The 24,589-nt window shown below is 26.5% G+C and overlaps 1 protein-coding gene across 1 annotated transcript in view; it reads right to left on the bottom strand.

Moving 5' to 3' along the window:
• LOC107457170 (cell adhesion molecule Dscam1-like) overlaps window positions 1-24,589 on the bottom strand; it is a 269,534-nt gene that overhangs the window by 217,668 nt on the left and 27,277 nt on the right. Inside the window, exon 2 of the mRNA XM_087165950.1 lies at window positions 11,813-12,139. Within this exon, the coding sequence (XP_087022076.1) occupies window positions 11,813-12,139 (327 nt within the window). The remainder of the gene's footprint in view (window positions 1-11,812; window positions 12,140-24,589) is intronic.

The raw sequence follows: 24,589 nt of genomic DNA, 5'->3' as shown, positions 1-24,589 counted from the left end.
TTTTTTTTCTGTAAAATTTTGAGATTAAACAGGATTTTACGGTACAAAAATACTGACAATCTGAGTGCTGGTATTATTTCTAATAATTTGATCCAGAGAATTTTTACAGTACACACTTCCCTAGGATGGTTAAATATTCCGGCTAAGGTCCAAAACTTCGGAGTTTAAGCCTATAAACCGTTCCTATAAACCTGCAATATAGTTTAAACACTAGATAACGTTTTAGAAATCAAATATTGCGCAAATACACCATCACTAAAATCATATTTTATGTGTACTAATATTCACTAGCAAAAAGAGATTTGCAAAACTCATCTTTATAGTTCTGAAATTAATTTCCTGGAAATAATTTTAATTGTTAGTTAACTTTTTCTTAAATTTAGATTTACACCAAACTATTCCATATCAGTGATATTGAATAATCATTAAACGCAGTATAAACAGCTTCCTAACAGATTAAATTCCGAATGTCGCAAAGATAGAACCTTCCTGTTCAGGCGCTGCACCTGCGTCTATGAAGATTAAGAGATCAGGTACAGACCACATCTCTAGATTTATCAGATCGAAGTTTGTGTTTCGCAGAAACATTCAGCGACGTAACGACTTTCATTATCATTAGATCCCTGAAATTCCAGGTCTTAGAAAATAAATTATTAGATATATATCATTACACTCACTCGCTGCTATTCTAATAAATTGTGATGTTTGAACTGCGACTTAATTAAGAAGCATTGCTATTTTGAATATAATAAGACTTTTGTATAAGAATGATTCAAAATAAGCGTGAGCTCTTTGTCTATTGAATTAGTTAAAAGCATATCGTCTATTTGTAATCAAAATTTTATTATTTGTCCTTAATCTATTTTAATTAATATTGCAAGATTAATTTTTAAAAGATTATATTTTAAGACTTCGCCATATAAAGATCGTATGAATGCTTACTTAAAATTTGCGAACAATTATAAACGGTAATTTTTTCCTTAAACAGAGGAAGGGATTATAGGATTTAGTATGCGTAGTTTTTAATTAATATTTCTTTTATGTAGAAGTTTATTTCGTTTGTTTTCTTTTTCAGATGCAAAAGAAAAATCTTGCTGTTAATTAACGACTTAAAGAAAATAACAGAGAGAGCATCTTAAAATATAATATTTATAATTTTTTAGTTGATTGTTATTAATTTATTACTCATTTTTATCTACCATTTTGAAATGTTTCAAGGCATCTATAATATGCTTCATTTAGATAAAAAAAGTATCTCAATTAAACCCTGAAAATAAATAACTTAACGTCTTTTGATTAAAAGAAGCGTGTTTTAAATTTGTTAATTCAAACGAAAAATATTTTACAGTGAAAATTTCATTATAGAAATAAATAATTTTATAAAAATTAAATTGTTGGTAATTATTATGATTTAATGATTCTCTTCACTGGTTGATATCTTTATTTAAAAGGAAAGCGCACACATTTTTCGCTCTTGTTTATGTGATATTTTTACAGTTTAAATTGATTATTTAATTTAAAATATAAATGTTAAGTTAAACAGTTTCTACAAGTAATTTAATTCTTTATTCGACCAAAAAAATGGAATTTTTGCCCTTTTGGAATTATTTTCATAATTTAAAATTTTTTTTTTGTTTTTTTACGAAATGAGAAGAAAAAAAATGTTAGAGCTGTAACATAATCTATACATGGAGATTGCTTCTGTTACTGATTCGTTAAAATATTATAAGTGAAATAAGCTTGATTTAAATAAAGATTTAATTAAAGTGAATAAGCTTGATGAAATAAGCTTGAGTTGTAAAACCTATTTTAACCGTAATTTGAATAGCAGATTGTTATCAATGTTCAATCCCTGCACAACAGAAATGCTACTAAGGGAATGAAATGTTTGATTAAAAATAAATATTCGTGTTTCTCAGCTTTTGGAGTACCATAGTATGAATTTGACTCCATGCTGAGATCTTAGATTTTTGGACATTAAAAAAAGCCCTTTCGAAATTCTTTAACACGCTCAAAATTCATTTTTCTCTATTTTGAATATGTACTTTGTTTTGTTTAAAAACCCGAACTGTCGTAAAATTTACCCAATCGTAGGAATTCACGTAATGTGTTTGAAAATGCTACAGCTGTATAGTCTAAAGCTGTATGTGTTTTCATTCTTATTAATTTATTGAGGATCTAGATTTCACTCTAAAGTTCAAACAAATTTATCGTTGAAAGCAATATGAATATAAATTTAATGTAATTTTATCTGGATCAGAATGACAGTATCACTTTCAGAACATGGAGGGAAAAAATTGATAAAATTAAATACTGTGCTGTAATTACATTTCTGGTTAATAAAACCAAAATATATGGTATTTAAACCATTCATTCGGATATTAAGTTCCGTTTTCAAAATTATAGTTTTTTGCCACACATTTAGAGAATAATGCAAAACTTAAAAGGAATATTAACTGAATAAATGATTTTCATATCATGCTCCAAGATATCATGGTAAAATTACCAAATTTCATCCCATTTATCAAACTTCATCACATATTATAATATTATATTTTATTGCTAATTTCACCTAAAATATTTTCAAAACATTTCAATTGGAGTTACCAAACTTTCTGATTCTCCCATAGAGGCAGAAAGACTGTAAGTTTTACCATATTCTGATAGTTTTGACCATACTTTTTTTCTCGATGTGAAAGTTTTCCATCATAGAACTCCAATATTTAAACATAGAAATGTTTGAGCTCAGAAACAAGTTAGATAACTGCTCTGAAATTTATTAGCAACGCTTAAAAAGTAAAGTCGTAATATATATATATATATATATATATATATGTATATATATATATATATATATATATATATATATATATATATATATATATATATATATATATATATATATATATATATGATCATGAACCAAAGTATAAAATTAATAATTTTTAATAACAACATGTAATTAATTAATAAATTTAGATAGTATTTCAGGTTTTAGTCGGGAATACTTAACACATTATACTATATTTTAAATTTATTTTCGCCTGTTATCGAAAATGCAATAAATCATCTATTACAGCATAATGTTGGAATCTTGGGCATAATTTCAGTTTTAATAATGTCAAAATTCTTTCCACTTTTGTGACATCATTGAATTGAGATGTTCTGAATCTTTTTTTACTCGTATGAATGACTACCGAATTTCTTGTTAACGGCAAGTTCTTCACCTTCTCTCCTTACTGAGTGGAAATGCATTTTGTTTGATTTGCCTCTCTCGGACACAGCAGTTTTTTTTTTTCATTTTTTTTACTTTTCCTATTTTGTTTCACTAATGGCTACCGTGGTTTTTGTCGCTTTAATTTTTAATTTCATTTTCCTTTTTTTCGCCGGAATCTTTACCTTTTCTGTTTCGAATCCCTTTTTTTTATATACGTCTGGTCGAAAGGGTGCCTTTTTTGACAACTCGAAACTTCTCAGCTTTCAATACCACTACCATATATTTTGAATTAAATAAATTGTTATATCATCAAATCTTTAAGACAAGTTTAACAACAATATCTTACATTCCAACTAATATATCCTTACTCAATATAAATTCAAATAAACATTTCTCGTTACACAGATTGTTTGAATTAAGTATCTTATAATGAAGTTGTTATTAATTTGACCCCTGATTGGAGGATCCAATGCATAACTGTCACTTTGTCTATCTATTCACTATTCCAGCAGCATCTATTCCAGTAGGATTTACCTTAGATTACTGTGAGATCGATGGGAGACAAATATATTAAGAATCTAAGAGAGATCATGAATGGTCATAAGGAGATCAGCAAAATGTAGTTTATCACTCAGCTGGAGTCCAATGGATGGTCTTTCAAGGACTCAAGCGTGATACACTACATATCAATTTTGTTTTGCTTCATAATTTTTGCTTAAATATATAGCGCAAAAAATTCAAGTGTAAATGTAAGCATAAAATGTAGTCTCTAGAGAATTCAGCTTTTACGTAAAATTACACGAGAAAAAGTAGTCTAGTTTACTGTATATAGAGGTCCATGATAGCTTTTTTCTCAACTACTAAGATGCCATGACCTTTTTTCAACAAAATGTAGTTTATCACTCAGCTGGAGTACAATGGATGGTTTTATAAGGACTCAAGCGTGAGCTATTATAAATTAGATTCCTTTCGCTTCATACAGAACTGAAAAAAATTACTTATATACCACGAAAAATTAAAGAAATTATTCTGGTAAATCTAAGCATAAAATGTAGTCTCTACAGACTAACTTTTCTTAGTCGCTGCAGAAGTAACTTTAACAGTACATTACGCGGATAAAAGTAGTTCAGTTTACTATCCATGATAGGTCCATGATAGCTTTGTTTCTCTTCTACTGAGACGCCATGATTAGTTTCCAAACATTATTTTACATTATTACATTGTTTACATTATTGATTATTTCACATCTGTTCACATTGGTTGAAGATATGATAGAGGAGCTGGTATAATGATTTTAAAATAGCTTCTCCAAGTTCTTATCTTGCCGGTAATTGAGTGCTTATTTACATTAAATAAATATATATTTTTTTCCAATGCCCACCTGTGTTAACATATATCAATTCAGGCATATACAGGGAGATTTTGTTAGCCTCTCTTTCAGGGGCACCATATTAGGTAGGCCAACGTCGCTCCCACAGTGAGGACAGATAGTACAGAGAAGGAAAGAACATCCATGCCTTTGCCCGGGATTCGAACCCTGAACCTTTCTGATGCAAAGACAGTTCCCTGCCCCTACACAGGCCGGTCGGCACGTTAAATATTAAAACTACAGAAACAGTTAAGAAATATGTAAAAAAATTTTTTTTTTATTTCAATATTGATTTTTATCATAATTTTTTCAGGATTAAGATCGTTATGAAGTAAATATATTAAGAGTACAAGAAAGAGCATGAAAAATCATAAGGTGATCAATAAAATGTATTTTATCAAGCAGCAAGAGACCAATGAATGGCTTACTAAGGACTCAAACACGATACATTTCATATTAGGTTTACTTTCCTTCAAACGAAATCAAAAATTTTTTCTTAAATATATTCTTCAAAAAATTCAAGAAACTGTTTTTGTAAATGTTGTCTCTACAGTATTAAACTTTTATGATAGATTACAAGGAAAAAAAAGTTAGTCAAGTTTAATGTTAGTAGAGGTGCATTGTAGTTTTCTTCTCAACTACCAAGATGCGCCATGACCTGAATTCTAAAATATTAATTATTATTTTAAAGTTGTTCACATTGTAGGAAACGAGTTGATAGAGAAACAGGTGTAATGATTGGTAAATAGGCCCTCGGAGCGATATTTGAGCGGTAATTGAGGATTATATTTTTTCTACTGTAAATTTTTACAGGAAAATGTTCATAATTTTTTAAAACTTTGCATTTTTTCTTATTTGTTTTTTATTCTTATTTCTTAGGAATGTGATCAATATGGGACAAACATAATAAGAATCCGAGAGTAATTATGAATGATTCTAAGAAAATCAGCAAAAAGTAGTTTACCACTCAGTTGGATTTAAATAGATTCAAACAAGATTCAAACGTCTTACAGATTCAAACGTGATATATTATAGACTAGATTTATTTCTCTCTATTGAAAAGCAAGTAATTTTTATTTAAAAAAACACTTTAAGAAATTCTGGAAACTAATGTGGTAAATATTAGTATGAAATTTAATATCTATAATATTTACATTTTTCATTATAGAACATTGACAAAGTAGCACATATTAATGTCAATGCATTGCCCTGATAACTTTATTTTCATCTAATATGACGTCATGACTGATCTTCAAAGATAGTGTTAATGATTTTATGAAAGAATCATAGAGAAAACGGTGTACTGATTCCTGATTCAACAGGTTTTGAACAGGTTCTGAACAGGATTTCAGAGTCCTAAGTCTAGCGTTTACAGAGTGCTTACTTACTTTTATTTTTTTATATTAATTCTGAATATTGAAGCTGTAGTCAATTTATTATTATATAAATTTATTTATTTATTATTATATTCTACGAAAGGTCATGAGGACATTACCAAAATCATTTATCACCTTCACGGTAGAATATTTTACATTCAGACATGAGGACATTAATACTCCAACAAATGGTCTTTCAAAGACTAAAGCGTGTTAAATTAAATTGAAGAGGTTGGGTGTATTTTGTTTAATTCAAAATCTATTTGGTTTTATTTATATTGCACTATGAGCAATTCACGAAAAATTTCAAACTTTCACTTAACTTTACTGGAAAAATAGTATAGATTAGGGTCAATGGAATGCCTTGGAAGCTTTTTTCCCGAGATTTTATGAAAATATACTCCTTAAAATATAATATTTTATTAACTTTAAAAGTAAATTACACTGTAAAAAATTCTAGATCAAATTACGGTATAAAGAAATGGAACGTTGATTACACCATCTGTAATATCTATTTTAACCGGAAAATATTATACAGTAATTTTTAAAGTTATATTCATTTAATGAGAGTAATTCAGGAATTTTACGGTAATTGTTACAGTAAAAATTGCGCTATATGATATTTTTTGTTCCGTAACATGTTCCAGGAAATCAGATTTTATGGTAAAAAGTACCGACACCCTGAGCACCGATATACTTTTTACCGTAATTAGATCCAGTATTTTTCACAGTGTTAAAGGATAAATCAGATTGATATGAAACTTTCAATAGAAGGGCATAGAGTAGAGTAGCGTTCTTTTTCTCAATACGGCTTCATGGCTGTTCAACTAACATATTTCATTTGCTTTAAAACTGTCCGGATTTATATGAACAAACAGTAGAGGAAATGGTGCACTGAATTATTAAATGGGTTTCCGGGTTTTTTGAAAATATGTCTAAACTAATTTATTATCCAAAAAGCATACTAAATGTTCCAAATTGAGAAAAAAAGCTTTTTTCTCCATTTTTCTTTCAAAAAACATGAATAATCTTGATTTTATTAAGAATTGCGATACGAAAATTGATAGAGAATTTTTTTATTTTATTTAAACGCTTTTTCCTATTCGATACTGAATTACAATTGCATTTAGTATTTAAATTAAATTCTTATCATATAGAGTTTTTTTTAATTAATTTGAAAATTTTGGAAACCAGGATATTTGTTAATATTTAAATAATAAGGAAAATGGCTTAATTGTTAAATCTAAATATTGTTGTATATCTGTTCATTTCTGCTTGTTTCTATACTTGAAATTGTTAGCTAAAATATATTATTTAAAAAAAATATCTAAATAGCATATATTAATTTATAAATTATACACACCTTGGAAGCAGAGCTTAAGTAATCATGAAACCAATTTTGCTTTAATCGAAAAATTGGGAAAACTTTATCACATATTAACTAATATAAAAATTGGATAAAAATTATGGTCGGTTAGAGTATTATGCTTCGGCATGTAGATCCTGATTTCGTTGATTGTAATTAAATTGAAATTTATAAAATTTATAAAAATATTCTTTTACTCTTAAATTATTTATTTACTCCTAATTTAAAGTACACATTTATCTTTCATTCTTGTTCAGTTTTCTCAATTGTAATTATTTTTTTTTATTTCTAATTAAAAGCGTATAAGTAAAGTGTATAAAACGTATAAAACGTACAAACGATATACCTTTATTATTCTTATCTAAATTAATATTTATATCTTATGTTATTACATTAATACACAACATGTTTATCTATGAAAAATATGCTTAATGATTAAATGTGTTTTAAACAGTATCAACTTCATTAAGTGTTTTATAATTATAAATAATGTGTTATATTTACTTGTAGTATACATTCCGTGCAAAACTTTAAACAGTCAACGTCAACGAACAAAATTGATAAAGTTTATTCGAAATCAATTTTTCATATTATTATTGAATAACATTTTTGAGAAAGCACATAGGAAATTTTCAAATTAACGAATCGAACCGAAAGATTCAGCTTAAATTCAATTCAAATAAAATCAGAATCTAAAAACAGCGAAACCAAATCTTTCTTAATTCAATAAAATGTTTTGGGATCTTTCTTTTTAATTGAGTAATTTTTTTTCTTTTAGAGAAAAATTTTCTTATCTCTAAGAAATGAAACAAATTGTTGGTCCAAAAATAAATTAACTAAACAAAACATAGGAAAGACATTTATTCATGTAATATAAGAGAAATATGAACACCAAAGAAAAGTGTTTATATTCGCAAATTTTCGTAACTTAGTAAAGTGCAGATAATAACATTTGATCTAATGATCAGATTTTCAAGTTAGAATATTTTAATATATTACACCTCACTTTTTTAAGCAACATAATTCATGGCGATATTTTGAATTGGCAACATTGGCGTACTGAAGGGGGATATATTGAATTTTCAAACAGCTTCATGAAAGTTTCTAGTAAACATTATTTACAGTGCCAGTAAATAGGAACCTTCAGTGAATTAACTGCATGATTCGAATATGTCTTATCAAAAATATTCTACAGTTAAAAAAGCATTGAAAAAAATAATTTTTCTTTCAGGGGTTGCAAAATATTTGTCTGAAAAAGTGACCAATGAACCAAAAAAGGTTCGGAAATTACACGAGAAAAATAAATCCCGGTAAAATTACCATACTGTATGGTAATAAAATTTTTGGTTAAAAAAACAACATAATTCCAATATTAAAAACTTAAATATATGGTATTTAAACTACTCATTTCGTATTTTTTCCATTTCTTTGGTAAAGGCTTCCCAGAACTACTGATTTTCAAATTTATAGCTCTTTTTGCTAGAATTTTGTTATAAATACAAAACTGAAAAGTTAATTTTATTGAATAAAAGTTTTAATGCCATGCTCCAAGATATTATTTTAAAACTACCATATTTTTCTACATTTAGCAAATTTATCACAGACTATAAAACCGTATTTTATTCTTAATTTCACAGAAATCATTACCAAAGTGCTTCATTAAAAACTACTGAGCTTTTTAGTGTTAAAATAAAGTCTGAAACATAGTAAATTTTACCATACTCAAGTAGTTTTGACCATACTTTTTTCTCAGAGTATAATCTAGAGTTAAATCTTACATTAAACTTTTTGTGTCTTAATTTCATTCACTCCTTTCTGACTCTATTTCATACATTTAATTAATGGATCCGATTTATGTTCATTATTTCCTGTCAGTGATAATAACAATAACTTGATAAATGTATAAATATCTAAATAAATTGAGCAAATATCATTTTAAAAAATGTGTTTCCGCAATATTACAAAAATGAAATGTGAAAAAAATTATTAATAACATATTTTTCTAAGACAATTCTAGAACAATGTAAAAGGAAATTAATTAAATCATTTCTGCTTGGATTAATTATTATTTTTTGTGTTAAAAAATGTACGCTATGTCTGGTACACTGAAATCTTATAACCCAAGAGTTTTTTTTTATTAATTATAAATAACCGCAATAAATATTTTTAAGTGGGGAAAAGTTAGGTTTTTATTTCAATAATAATTGGGATTTTTGTGTTTTCCTCATATTGAAGTTCCAGTGATGCGGAAACATTGAAGTGTTTTACTCTTAGCTATTTTTTTACATATATCCCAATGCTAAAACACCATATCTCAAAATCTAATGAAGATAATTCTCAGAAATTCGGAACATATATATTATTTTGTTACTTTCTTTTAATTTGTTCTGAGAAGTGTTAGGAAAGATTTTTTTCCAGATTTTATTTTATATTCTTAAACAAGTTATAAGAAAAGGGAAATTTCAAATATTAATATTTTTAAATATGTAAACGAAAACAATAACTGGAGAACAGTGATGGGCATCATTCACGAAAATTTTATTCATGACTAAATTTATTCAGAATAAATTTATTCTGAATGATTATTCATATGAAAATTTAGTCATTATTCATCATTCATTATGCAAATGTATAAAAATTTTTGAATAATGATTGATGAATAAACTCATTAGTCATGACTAATTTTTCTGAGTAAAATTTTAATAACCAGCAAAAATTGCAATCGATATGTCTTTGTCTATAAGGAGATGCAAAACATCGTTTGCTCTTAAACGTCTTATTTTAGGAATTAAACTATAAATCTAAGACAAGTATGATTACTTATTTTTATGTTATTTTAACTTACTCCAGCGTAACATGCTTAGTTGTGCTAAAAAGTAGGTTTATAACAGTTTAGTTACTTAAGTTCATTTTGAAATTTTGTTCTAAAATCTATAATACGCTATTTTTTATAGTTTTTGAAGGCAAACGATAATATTATTTTAAGTTTTTAAATCAAATTTTAATTAAAAAAATTAAACCCTTTTTTGCCATGTAACCATTTCTCAAAAGTATGCATTATGTTAGACAAAAGTAAATTTTCTTAAACATTACATAAATATACATGAAAAGGATTAACGTTTTATTTGTAGTTGTCATAATCGTAGTCAATTAGAGTATTCCGTGCCCATTTTTGTTGACCAGTGAAATTATTCAGTTATTCTTGACTAATGAATAAAGGATACTGAATAACGAATAATGAATGATTTATTCCTTATTCAAAATATTTCTGACTAATGAATAAATCTTTATTCATCATTCATTATTCAGATTTTGAATAATTATTCATCATTCTTTATTCATTATTCTGAATGACAAATGACCATTTCTGCTGGAGAAGGAGATTTAGCTTTGAACTGTACAAGATTTATAAACAACCTGATATTATTAAATAAATAAAAATAAATAGAATGGATTGGATCGCCCACGTTATTCGAATGAGTGACGACAACGCAATAAAAAAGATACTGCTTTTTAGACCCACTGGAAAAAGAAAGCGGGGAAGCCCGCGGTTGAGATGGGCTGACTCCGTGGAGTCTGATTTTCTCGCAATTAATGAAAAAAATTGGAGATCAAAGATAAATCGGAAGTTGTCGTGGAGAAATCTTCAGAGGAAGACATTGGCTCACATTAGGCTGTCTGGCCAACCATGATGATGATGATGAATATTTTTATAGAACTATTAAAATACTAACAGAAAATAATGAAAAAAATCAAAATATCTGAAATAAAATTATTCTTCACAATATATATTTCCTCAAAATAAACTGAAAAACAATTATGTTGATGCATATTATTTGCAGTTTTATCAATTAATTTTCAACTGTAACATAAGTACAACAGAAATTTAAAAAAAAAATTAATTTCCATATTTTTTATTTTTAAATGACGAAAAACGGAAGCATTTTTTTGTGTACGATTTTTTTGTAAAACACTATAAAGAATGTAAAAAAACTGAACAATTAAAATTTCTTTAAAAATGAGTCTCCGACCTCCAGAAGAATATGTTATATTTATTTCTTTAAAATGGCTAGTACGTAATAACATATAACTGATGTTCTATCACCCCATTTTAATTGTCTAACTATGCAAAGTCTTAATGAATGTGAAATATCAATTTAAAACGAATGATTCTAAAATTAAAAGCAGAATAAAACACATAATAAATCACAAATAAATGTACATAAACTGCCATAGCCTTAATAAACTCAAGTTTCTTACCAATGCTGTTCTCTGTTTGAATCAGATATAACTAATGTTCCAGAACCCAAATTTAATCTATTAAACATAAATTAAACTTATTGAGAAACATCAGTTTAAATACAAGAACTTTGGCTTCGTAGTTGAAGGTAGTACAACGTTATTTTAGGAATTAAATTAATATAACTGGTGTTGATTTTTAATCGATTAATTATGCAATATTTTAATGTAAAATATCAACTTACCACCACGAACTTTAGCCTCTCTGCTGAGAGTAGTGCCAACACTATTAGTCGCTGCACATCTATACACTGCATCATGAACATCTTGGCGGTATTCTTCAGGTCTAAAAGGCAGAAAAACAAGGGAACCGTCTGGTCGAACATGTCTTAGTCCTGGTACATCAGACACCGTAACTCCACCTCCCGTCTGCCATGTTAGATTAGGTTGAGGATTACCATGTGCACTACATGTTAGCACAGTGCCAGTGCCATTTGCAAAGTCAACTCTATATCTAGGTGGCTCTTGGACGAATCGTGGACCTTGTCGGCTATCAGGTGACACTACAGAAACTGGAAGAAAGATATTAAAACAATTAAATCAACTTTTAAGTGCATCACATTAATTTGATTGCTTACAAAACATTTATCATAGTATAGCGTAGCTACCACCACAATTATTAAATTTCAATTCAACAGTATATAAGATAAGTTAATTCGATTCTATCAGGGAGTATCTTTATATTGATGACGGTTGACATTATTTGTAGACTCTCTCCACATTTGCGACATTTGGGCGCGATCTGAACACGTCTACCTCAACAGAAGCGACCGCTTCAATATGAGGGCGCCTACTTCGGAACACAGCAAGCAGTTGACCTACTAATTAGTGACTACGACATTCTCCTTCCCGCTCTGTTGCTACTCAGTCTCGAACACACACGACGTTGGACTGTATACACTCGACTATTATCGGCAACACAGGAGCGAAAACGACCGTGATCTTAATGCAGCTCTTACGGTCAGTCCTCAATTCTAGTAATCCTAGTACAGCTCTCCCGGCTTATCATAAAGCCAAAATGAATGAGCTATTGCCATCCATTCATAGAATTCTATCCCGGATAAAACTCTGGTGGGGGATTATTGTAGCGTAGCTACCACTACAATTATTCAATTCCAATTAACTAGTATATAAGCCGCGTCAACTCGATTCTATCTGGTTGTACCTTTAGATAGATTACTGTTGATGTTGTTGGTAGTTTTGCCCCACAATAGGAACTTCACTACAGTTATATGTCACAAAAAAGAGTATAAATTTAAGATTTAATAAAAGCTTTTACTGGAAAAAATTGTCTAGCGAAATAAAAATACAATCTAAGTGATTGGGGTAAACTATGCATATGCAGGTTTTTAACGTAGCTTTGGAAAAAGCGCGGATATTTTTTTTCACCTTTGCATTTGAAATGTCATCAACATGGTGGATATTCTGATAATGGAAGAATGAAAAACTTTTGTAATATTAAAATATTTGAACAACCCATGATGCGTTTTATACAAATTATTCATCAATTTGTAATAATAACATGGATTTTTTTTTGTGTCTGAACCATTCAGAACGGTTTGTGCAATAGTAATGAAGTTAGGAAAACGGCTTCAAGGATCAATTTTGGTCCCCGATCCTAAGATTTGTTTGAAATTTTTAAATAATTCGTAAGGAAAAGTCGTTTGCGTTACTGTCATTGGCTTAGCGTTAAATCATTGTCTTAAATTAAATTATAATATATGATTCGTTTTTCCCCGCATATTTCAAAGAGAACATCTGTGATGTTTTCTAGCTCATAGCTCGATTTGATTAAAGAAGAAGTTTATTGGAATAAAAGTATTTTTAAAATTATCCGTAACTGCGTGTTAATTTTAATTATAGTTATGCTTTTGAAACATGCTTTTATGAAACTAATTAACTTAAAAACTAAGTAAATTAAATTAAAACACATATACGTTATGCGCAGAGGAGTAAATTAATGAAAGAATGGTATTAATTCATTTAGGAGAAACATAAGAAGTCGCCTAACTATTATTGACGCCAATGATGATTAATTAATTTTTGTAATAAGTAATAGTTGAAATAAAAAAAAACTCTATACTAAATGGAAAAACTAAGAGACACAATATATTTAATCAATTAGGGGAGTTTTTGAAAGCATCAGACTATTATTGACGCCAATGATGATTAATTGATTTTGGTAATAAGTGTATTTGGTTAAATAAAAAAATACTAAGTTCTAAAAGGTAGAACTAATGGAGAAATGTCACTATTTCGTTTAGAAGAGAAGTAAAATAGCACCTTACTATTGACGCCAGTGATGCTTACTTAGTTTTGTAAACAGGTACCGATTTAAACAAAGCATAAGTTATGTACTAAAAAGCAGAATTAATTTGAAATTATTACTAATTTTACTAAGTTCTAAAAGGTAGAATTAATGGAGAAATGTTACTATTTCGTTTAGAAGAGAAGTAAAATAAAACCTTACTATTGACACTAGTGATGTTTATTTAGTTTTGGAAATAGATACCGATTTAAACAAAATATGAATTATGTACTAAAAAGTAGAATTAATTTAAAATTATTACTAATTTGATTAAAAAGAATCTAAGAAAATCGCATTGGTATTTTTTACGGCAATGATGTTCAATTAAATATGGTAATGAGTATTATGGTAATTGGTGCAGTTTGAATATGCACCAAATACACTAATACTAGTACTAAGCATTATGATAAAGTTTTGGTGCCCATTAAAACTTCACTAATTCTGTTCAGTTTTAATATTGAAACTGGGGAAAAAGTTTACATGGCTCAGTAAATTTGCTTAATTGTGGTAAATTTAGATTATCATAAGATGACTTCAGCCTACAGCATTATCCGAAATGATATTGAAATAGTTACTCTATATTTTGATGGGAAGAACTTTTAGAAAAAGTATTTTGTTTATTCTAATAACGTAAAGTCATCTGAATGGATTCAATCAACTTATGGATTCTTTTAGATTTTGGAAAAGAATTCTTTCTTCTCTATTGATTTTGCCAGCATAAAACTTTTATTTTTGTGCATGATTTCGTTTAGTGATGATGCATTATTTATTTTCATTTTTTTCACCAGTACAAAGAACGAGTATTCAGCTATCAAGTAATAAAATGGAACTTATAGAAAGTACAAGTACTTATAAAAAGTATCGAAAAGTATATCTGTATTTAAATAAACTAATATAACATTAACTTAACATTTCGTTTCAAAACAGAATATTCATTTTATGAATTTTTTAATTTATCTGAAAGTAAATACTACTGAAATAAGCATTAAAACTTATTAAATGAATTTTTCATGAGAAAAACAGTAATAAAAAGAATCGTATTCTTATTTATTCTCTTTTAGATACTCATTTGAACTTTTTTAACATGATATCTAGTTATAATTACAAACAATATGAAAACAGTCAGTTTTTAGTTTCAACAAAAGGGTGTTAGGCATCAGAATGGAAATTTTCATTGTTATATTATGTCTAATGATATTATATACTAATGATACTATGATATTATATACTAATGATATAATAATGATGCGTTGAATGATTATTCTGTTACTATATATCTGCTTGTCTGAGTCTTACAATAATTGCATGTTTAACGTTATTTCGCAACTCTTTCACTGTTTTAAAATTCTTAGAAAGAGGTGGACTTATCAAAGCTTAAGTCACGCATTTTCAATTTTATAAATAAATATAGACATATTGTTAAGTCAATTCAAAAATTATTTTATGAAATTCCTACTGAAAGTGTTTATCTATTCCTCTCCCAGTATTAAAAGATCGACATTTTTATCTCTGTTGTTTTGGGGGTTCAACATAACGTTTCATTTGGTTTTTCTGAGCAAAGACAATAAAAAAAATATAGAATCCGTAATTACGAAGGTCAGTAGAAAAGTGAGTAAAATACCCCATCCAGAAGACAAGATAGGTTTAGTTAGGTTGTCTTTAATGAAGATTTAACTATTGTTACATAGTTATGATGTAGTGTTAAATAGTTATATATAACGATTTAGTAGTTGTCCGTCAAACATTTATTCAGATTCATTTTGTTAGGTAGTCTTAAGTGACAGATTTATGAAATGTGGAATAGTTAGTTATATGTTAAGTACACATTAAAAGTAATTTTGTATTTTTATGGAAGAAAGAAAACTTAGTTACGAAATAACTACTCAAATTTCCTTCTAACCTTTCCAAAATGGCAGAATACATTTTAAACTTAAGTGGTGCTATGGTGCTGTATACTGTCATTCCTTTTATTTTGACGGTTCTTGCCTTTTTTATCATATATATTATACGATATCCAAGTTATGGCTAGAACAGTGCGTGAGGAAGTTGTACAGCATGATATTATTTTCCGATTGAGAAAGGTTTTATGTATACAAAATTAATTTTTCAATAGAAAACAAACAGAATAGCGTAGTTTGCTTTTGGTAAATCCATTACACATTTATGGAAAGTGGAAATGTCGATATGCTTATTATGAAATTATTACTATCTATAACTTAAGACATATAAGGCAAATGCAAGCAGTTTTAGTTTATAGACGGAGAAAGAATTTCTGATAAAATAACTAAATTGTATGGTAATATTTCGGGGAAAAAATAAACATAATTCCGATTAATAAAATTAAAATATACGGTATATTAACCATTCATTTGGTATTTTTTAGCTCATATATTAACGGTTAACTGAAAATTTCCAAATTATAGTTTTTATTACCTTACATTTAGTAAAAAATAACAAACTAACAAGTAAATTAACTTAATAAATGGTTTTTATGCAATGCTCTAACGTAATGAAATATTATTACCCAATTTTACCAAATATAATAATCAAATTTCACCAAGTATAATTACCCAATATTACCAAATATTTCAAATGTTTTTGCATACTATAATACCATATTTTATTGTTAGTTTTAACAAAATCATTACTAAAGTGCCTTGGTGAAAAATGTTGAGCTTTTCAAAGTTACAGTAAAGGCAGAAACACTGTAAATTTTACCCCACTCTGTTTGTTTTGATCATACTTATTTTCTTAATTTACACGTTTCACCATAAAATTAGCAACCAATTAAAATTGTCTCATTGGTGCAGAATTAAACTTAAACTGTTATCTAGTTAATTAACACGCTGTGCAATTTCAACTAAGTTCATTAAATATCAGAAATAAAGTACATTTGATCGAAGAAAAAATAATATTTGTAATTAGGAAGGGTAATGGAAAAAGTGTTAATGGCAACGAAATTTGGTTAAAATTACTTTTCAGTTTTTCAGTTTTTACCAAATATGTGTTAGTAAGAGCTATAATTTTTAATATCAGAATCTCCAGTCAGTCAAAAAGCTACTAAATTAATAGTTTAAACAGCGTTTATTTTGTTTTTGAAAGCAAAATCACGTTTTTTTTAAAAAAAAAATTGGAATATCACTATTTTTAAGTACGATAATTTTCCAGAAATGTTTTCTCTTTGTATAGATATTAGAAGTATTTTGAAGATAATAGTATTCAGAACTATTAATTATTTTCATTTAAGAAAAAAAATGGATAAAAAAAATTATAACGATAAACGCAAAATTGCAAAATTCTTTAACTTTATTTTTATCCTTAATTGGAATATTTAAAAATCATCATTTCATCGGATTGAAAATTAATGCAATTCAGCAATTTTAGAATAAAAGCTATGAATGGCAATTTGCACAGTATATTATGACTTTTATACTGAGAAAAATAGAGCACTTTTTACAGAATTTTTTAAAATAATTTTAAAATATTAATTCTTTTACTGCATTTTTATTTTAAAGGATATTTTCTGGAAAAATTTTTAAAGATTACTTGGTATTCCTTATCATTTATGTTTAATACTAAAAATTTCAATATCTTGAATTTTATAACCTGTTCTAAGTACCGTTGGGTTTATTAAATTTCATTTTAAAAAATAAAAGCATGCTTTGCTTTGAGCTATAAATACTTATTTTTAAAGCTTGTTTAAGATTGTTCGGTGTCACGTAACTAAAATATGAATAAATCCTTTATTTTTAAAACAAGTTGTGTCGCTTCACGTTGAAAAGTAATTAACTTTCACCCGAAAACGAACAAAAACTGAATTCTTAAGCCAGCTAAAATAAAAGAGATGATTTTTTTTCTGACTCAAACTTTGTTAGGAAATGGATTATCTGTGTTAATAAAAAATGTCTGAATTTCTGTTGATTACTCGACTATTAAAAGACCATTAAGGCTTCTAATAAAACGCTTAGAAATTTCTTATCTCTTTCAAACACTTCTGAGATACTAAAGTTTTACGGATTCAATTAAACATTTCGAGTTATACTGGGCTTTCATTGGCAGTTTAATACTATTTTATCGTGTACAGATAATCTAAAAAAATGCTTCTAATGTAGTTTTTTGACTTTTATGAAAGATTTTATACTGCATTTTTAAAGTCTACAACAAAAATTTAATTTATTTTGCTATAAAGTAGTAAACAGCTAATGAATTTTCAATTGTATATTTATTTGTAAAGAAATAGATTTTTTAGGAAATTCCTGAGTATTAAGTGATTATGTAAAATTCTAATTGATGTTAAATAAAGATTTGACATCAATTAGAATTTAGAAATTTGAAATTAGAACAGTTTAGTTAAATAAAGATTATTAATGAAAGAAGTTAAATACCACATTAAAAATTTTAATAATATTGCTGATGTTTATTTTAGGTTTTACAATATTATTCAGAAGCAATATATTAATATTTATGTAATTTTATGCTTTCTATTCATTAAAATTGTCTAAAAATTTTGTTCAACTCTATATTATTGTTTAAGGTATTTAATTTATTTTAAATTTTTATGAAAGAATATGAAATTTGTATACGAAAATATAAGTACTATTACCTTTCTTAGAAAATGTATGTATTATTACAAAAAAAGCAATTTGAATTAATGAATAATTTGGTACATTATTAAATATTATTAATGATAAATATTGAAGTGTTTATTTTATGTTTTACACTATTATTCATGGGCTTTATGCTAAGAATTAAAGAATTCTTTTTTACCTTCTCTTCATTAAAATTTCAAAAATTTAATTCTATGATATATTAAGAATAAAAATAATATAGATACAATTTGCATTCTTAGAAAATGTAAGTACAGTTTAAAATAAAAAAACAATTTAAATTTATAATATTTTTGTTAATCATTAAAGAAAAAAATAATGATAGAAGTATTTATTTTTTGTTTCACACTATTATTTAGGGGCTTTCTATTAAAAGTTATCTAATTCTTTTTTACCTTCTCTCCATCAAAATATTAAATATTTTTTAATTCAATTATAATTAATTATTAATAAATGATAATCAATTTTAATTCAATTTCGAATTTTAATGCAATTATATGATAATAATTAAGATAATACAATTGCAATTAGCTTTTTCGAAAATATACCTGCAATTATTAACGAAAAACAATTCAAATTTATGAGCATTTTAGTTTATCTGCAAGGATCGTAAATGAAAAAAGTTCAGGTGTTTATTTTATTTTCAAACTATTATTTTATTTTCAAACTATTATTTAAAAGTTATCTATTTTTTTTCTTGTATACGATTCACTAAAATTTCAAAAAAAAGTGATCAATTGTTTATTAATAAGAAAGATATTTCAATAAATTTTTTAATCGTAGAAAAAAATAGATTATATAAAATTTGTCTTACAATTATTTTTTTACAGTATACTATGTTTCGAGGAAACACATTTATGGATTGTTAATAAGTAAGAGTAATACTATATCATAAATATCACAATTTAATTATTTTTAATAAAAAGAGAGCTTTTGTTATTAAAATTAGAAGAAAGTCAATCCAATTTTTCTAAGAATCTAACTTTTCTAAAATTAAAAAAAAATACTTTGAACATGTTTATTTTTCACAAAAATCTCTCTGAAATCTCATACTATTAATAATTATTTGAATACTTTTAAGATAGTTATAATGGAGATAAGAGGCTTGTTAGCTTGGCATAGATAAGCGTTTTTGCTAGAGTTGGCGAAATGTTATCGACTTTCATACATCTTAACAATTCTAACAAATTCGGTTGGCATTATTAATAATTGCGTGAAAAATTTTAAAATTTAAATTATGGTATGAAAAGTAATTTATAATTTAAAGCTATTAATATTGCGGTATTCTTCATTTGATGTAATGATAATAGTAGTACATTAATATTGGGGAATGTGTTTTGGATGTGAGAGAGAAGAGTAAAAATTTAAAATGAATGTATAATTAAATGTCTATCTAATAAAAGTAAAATTTTTCTAAAGTAATATTTTAATGGTTTTAAACATTAAATGGAAACAAACTGAGTATTATGCACTTTCTGTTCTTTTTTATTGTTTATAGTATTAGATCTTAAAACAAAATAAGTTTCTTGATTAAAATGTATATTGTTTTATTTAATACTTTAAAAATGAGTTTTTTTTACTTATAAATTCTGATTAAAATGTTTATTCCCTTAAAATTTGAAGAGGAATATAAGTAACGATACACAAAAATAAATCCAGCTTCTTTCGTAAAAGAACTGAAAAAAAAACATATAAAACTGAAAATATTTCTGTTACAATCCAGCTTCATTACGAGATCGGCGGGTAAGCGGAAGTTTCGAACAAAACTCATTTGCAACACACAGAGTTTAATCATTTTCTTCTCAGTTTGATAAATTGTGGGAAGCTCGTTTAACAAGCTTTTAAGCATCAAATACAACAAAATGATTACAAGTTTGAAAAAAAAAGTTCTGAATGAGATAAAATACGAATAGTTTGCAATTTTATTGCCATGAATGAATCAGGTGTTATTTTTAAACTGCGTTATTAAAAAACATTGAAAAATATAAATGTAATATTAACTACAAACAAATAGAAAATATTTAAGTACTTTAACTACGTAAAAGTAGTATTATATATATTTTTAATTCCTTAAGTTGCAGTTAATTATTCATAGTTCAATTATGAATCATAGTTTATCTATTCTTAAGTGTTTCTAGAAATACAGCACTGATAATATACGCAGATATAAGCACTAAACACATGAAATTAAAAAAGAAACTAAACAAACGTTTTAGGTATTAAATTTAAAGCAATGTGCGATGTATAATTTAATGTACAATGGCAGAAAAAAAGTATGATTAAAATTTTTAGAAAAAGGTAAAATTTTCCGTGTTTCCGGCTCTATGATTACACCAAGAAGCTCCATAATATTTGGTAATTTCTCTTAGTAATGATTCTGCTGAATTCGGAATAAAATATTGTTTCAAAAAATTAGATAAAATTTGTTAAATAACGTAAAATTTTGAAATTTTTTATGATACTTTAGAGCAGGGCATAAAAACTTTTTTTTGTTAGTTTTGTACTTTTTACTAAATGTGCGGTAATAAGAACTATTATTTTATAAACTAGAATTCCCAGTTAACTGTTACCATATAAATGGTACAAACTACCAAATGAATTTTTTCTATATAATATATTTTGATTTTATTAACCAGGCAGTATGATAATTTTTCGAGAATTGTTTTCTGAATAGCTTAATGTAGTGTGCAAAGTAATGTTTAGTTTCGAAATTTAAAGTAATTTTAGGGCAAAATTAATTTTTTCTGTCCTCAAATCTTAACTTTTGGTTCTTAGTAGGGTAACGCATTATCCTACTTTTTTGAATTATTATAGATATATTTTATTTATCTGCCTAAAATATCTATGGATAGTGTTTAATACATTGCAATGGCAAAAGCAATATTGTATAATATTGTTGATGTCAAAATATAAATTAAAAGTTAGATAATTAAGAACTACTTTGTACAAAATAAGTTTTAAGTCGTTCTTTGATAAGATAATATTCATCTACCACATTAAGAGAACTGCAAATTGAGTTCCGAATATTTAAGTTATTTTAAAATTTATTATAATAGTAGTGTACTTTAGGTTTTCTATGAGATTGAAAACAGGGTTTGAAAAAAAAATTAGTCGATTTGAATCTTGCTTTTTCTAAAAATGGCCAGGTGTTTTGAATAACGAGTTTATTGAAACTCGCCATTTGTCTTCAGTTTTCGTTCTTTTTGCTTACAGTTAGTTAAAAACACGAATTCCACCCCTTTTGTAATAAAGTATTTTTAGTTTTATATAAATTATTTAAATCTTAATTTTATTGACATATTGTAATCCATTTGACAATTCCGTCTGTTACGATTTGTTCATATTTAGATAAGATACTCATTCTGCGAAATTTGCAACTGTTTTGAGGCTGTTTTTCATTTTAATAAAAATCATCCTATTTTTATTTAATAATATAAACTATACATTAAAACAAACAAAGTGAATTCGCCGTAAGCTGTCAAATAAATCTAAAGAGAAGGGAATTAAATTTAAAATTATTTAAGACAAAATGAAAAATAGCGTTTCAGTTAAATAAATGGTAGTATTGAAAAAAGAGTAACAGTACAAATAAAAATTTACCCACAACGCTAATGCAATAAATTACTTTATTACAGTTTCTACTCAATTACAATCAAATGACAAGAATAACCTCTTTATAATTTTTATGTTTTCTTTCATTTAAATAAACGAAATTAAATGTTTTAACATTACGCCATCCATTAGCAACTAAACGATTGTTGACACAGAAAAAGAAAATCTCGTTACAATTTATTTAAAAGATTGTCATTAGAATTTGCTAAACTTTGAGTTTAAAACGAGAAATCGATTATTCCTTGTGATGCCATCTTCCAACAACAAATAACTTAAAAAATATAAAATGAATGGTTGACTTCAGATGAAAAAAAAAAACAAAAAACACAAATACTGTCAGTTGAATGTATACTAACAATCTACGCGGTTTAGGAGAGTTCCCTTTCCAGGAGAATCGGAACGAAAATTCTAGTCAATATTTGTTCGAGATCATGTTTTCAAAGAACAAAGCTGTTTGTTAATTTGTAGTATTGACGTTAGAGGCTAGGTTTGCTGTTTTACTGGTAATACAATAATGCATTCTACCTCTTGTCTCATTAGTGAAACACATTTATTTTGTAAGACTTGCTCTTATGGTAGAAAGGAACAATATATTCCCATTAAAATATTTATTTATAACTAGAAAGAGATAAATATAATAGAAAGATATAACAATGTATCTAGATAAAAATAAAAATAATATTTTTTAAGATAGTGATATAAATAAAATAAATTAAATGTTTTTAAAAGTTATGATTGCAAACAATTTGCAACTTTGCATTGCATGATATTTGCTTCCATTTGCGACGCATCTTGTTCTAAATTAATGTTAGAAAGTAGTTTTTTTTCCAATGTCCACCTGGAGAATGACCTTGGTCATTCCTAGGTGAATGACCTAGGTCATACAGGCGTTTGAAGGGCAGATTTGTTGGCCACACTTTCAGAGGTACCACATTAGGCTGGCCAATATTGCTCCCACAGTAAGTACAGATAGTACAGAGAATGAAAGAAAATCCATGGCTGTGCCGGGAGCACTCACGGAAATGCTCACGGTTTCGGCACCGCTTGGCATTCTTGGCGGAAACTTTTAAGTCAAACCTGCTCTGTCGCCAAATTGCTTTTGCGTAGCGTTTATAAACAAGGGATAGAATTGTTTTCACTATTTTATTACAATTTTTTTAATTGTTTTTGTGTTTTCATAAGATCATGTAACTCAAATATTAAAACACAAAATTCTATTTGCAATATTTAGTAATAATTTTAATTAAATCTTTCAAATTTAGTTTTAATCTGAACTTCTAAGCTGGAATTTAATTTTAAAATTTTATGACCTTGAAGGGCATTGACCTGATGACGTATTCTGATACATTGATTGTATTGACTTGCTTGGAGTTTTCTCAGAAGTGTTTTTTATTTTCCATTTCTTAGTTTAAAAAAATAATAATTAAATAGATAAATGAAATATCATTTTTACTGATTTGATTTAAATTTTTATAAAATCATTTTATCACGTTTAAAGCTATAGTTTTTTTTTTAATTAAACTTCAAATTTATAATTTAAATGCGTGCAATGGAAACTAGTGTTATACTTGCGAACAACTTCTTTTCGAGTGTAAGTGTTGTTAATTATGATGAAAGTTGACAATGTAATTTTCTCTATAAATCAACTATAGATATTTTTTAAGATGCAAGCAATCACGGTGGATAAAACAAATCAATTAGGTTAAAAATAGCATAAATGCTAAAGAACAAATAAAAGCAAAAGTTCTTTTAGAGCCCTGAAATATAAATTATATTTTTCTTTTATATATACTTAAGTTTAGATTGGTCTAATCAAACTGAAGAAACAAAGAAACTCTTATGTCAAGGAATTGTAACTAATTTTATTATAAATATTTATTTAAGTTTTTAAAACTATTTACAAAAACATCTGAAATATATTTCATATTAACAAAATAGTTTACTGTTGCATTCTAAGGATAAATTATTTTAATTGTATAATTTGCTTTTGTAGATCCATTTCCTAAGATATTCCCCAATTAATTATTATTTGTGTAGAAATATCGATTTTTCTGTGAAGTATTTCTTATTATTTATTTTGAATCTACCATTATTTTTTTTTCTTATACTTTTATATAATATCTTATTTAGTAATGTTATAAGAAATGGCAAAACTTTTAGTCGTATAATTATAAAATAAAACTTGGTTCTTGTACTTCATCATTTTTGAAATTGCATTTGAGTAAAATAATGTTAAAGTAAATTTGATCGGATTAAAATTAAATAAAACTTTTTTTTCTGTATTTTTATAATTTTTGAAACTTTCAAAATATTGAAGTAGTGTCATTAAAATCTTCATCTTATTGAAAATGAACAAAATAATAAGGTTAAAGTAAAGTGCTGCGTATGAGAATGAAATAAACATTTTTTTTAAAAACTTTTATTACTTTTGAAAC

The sequence above is a fragment of the Parasteatoda tepidariorum genome, chromosome 6 (assembly GCF_982258835.1).
Source record: "Parasteatoda tepidariorum strain Cologne lab strain chromosome 6, Ptep-v5.0, whole genome shotgun sequence".
NCBI lineage: Eukaryota > Metazoa > Arthropoda > Arachnida > Araneae > Theridiidae > Parasteatoda > Parasteatoda tepidariorum.
The sequence above is the reverse complement of the archived record's forward strand: the minus strand, read 5'-3'. Positions and strand labels throughout refer to the sequence as shown.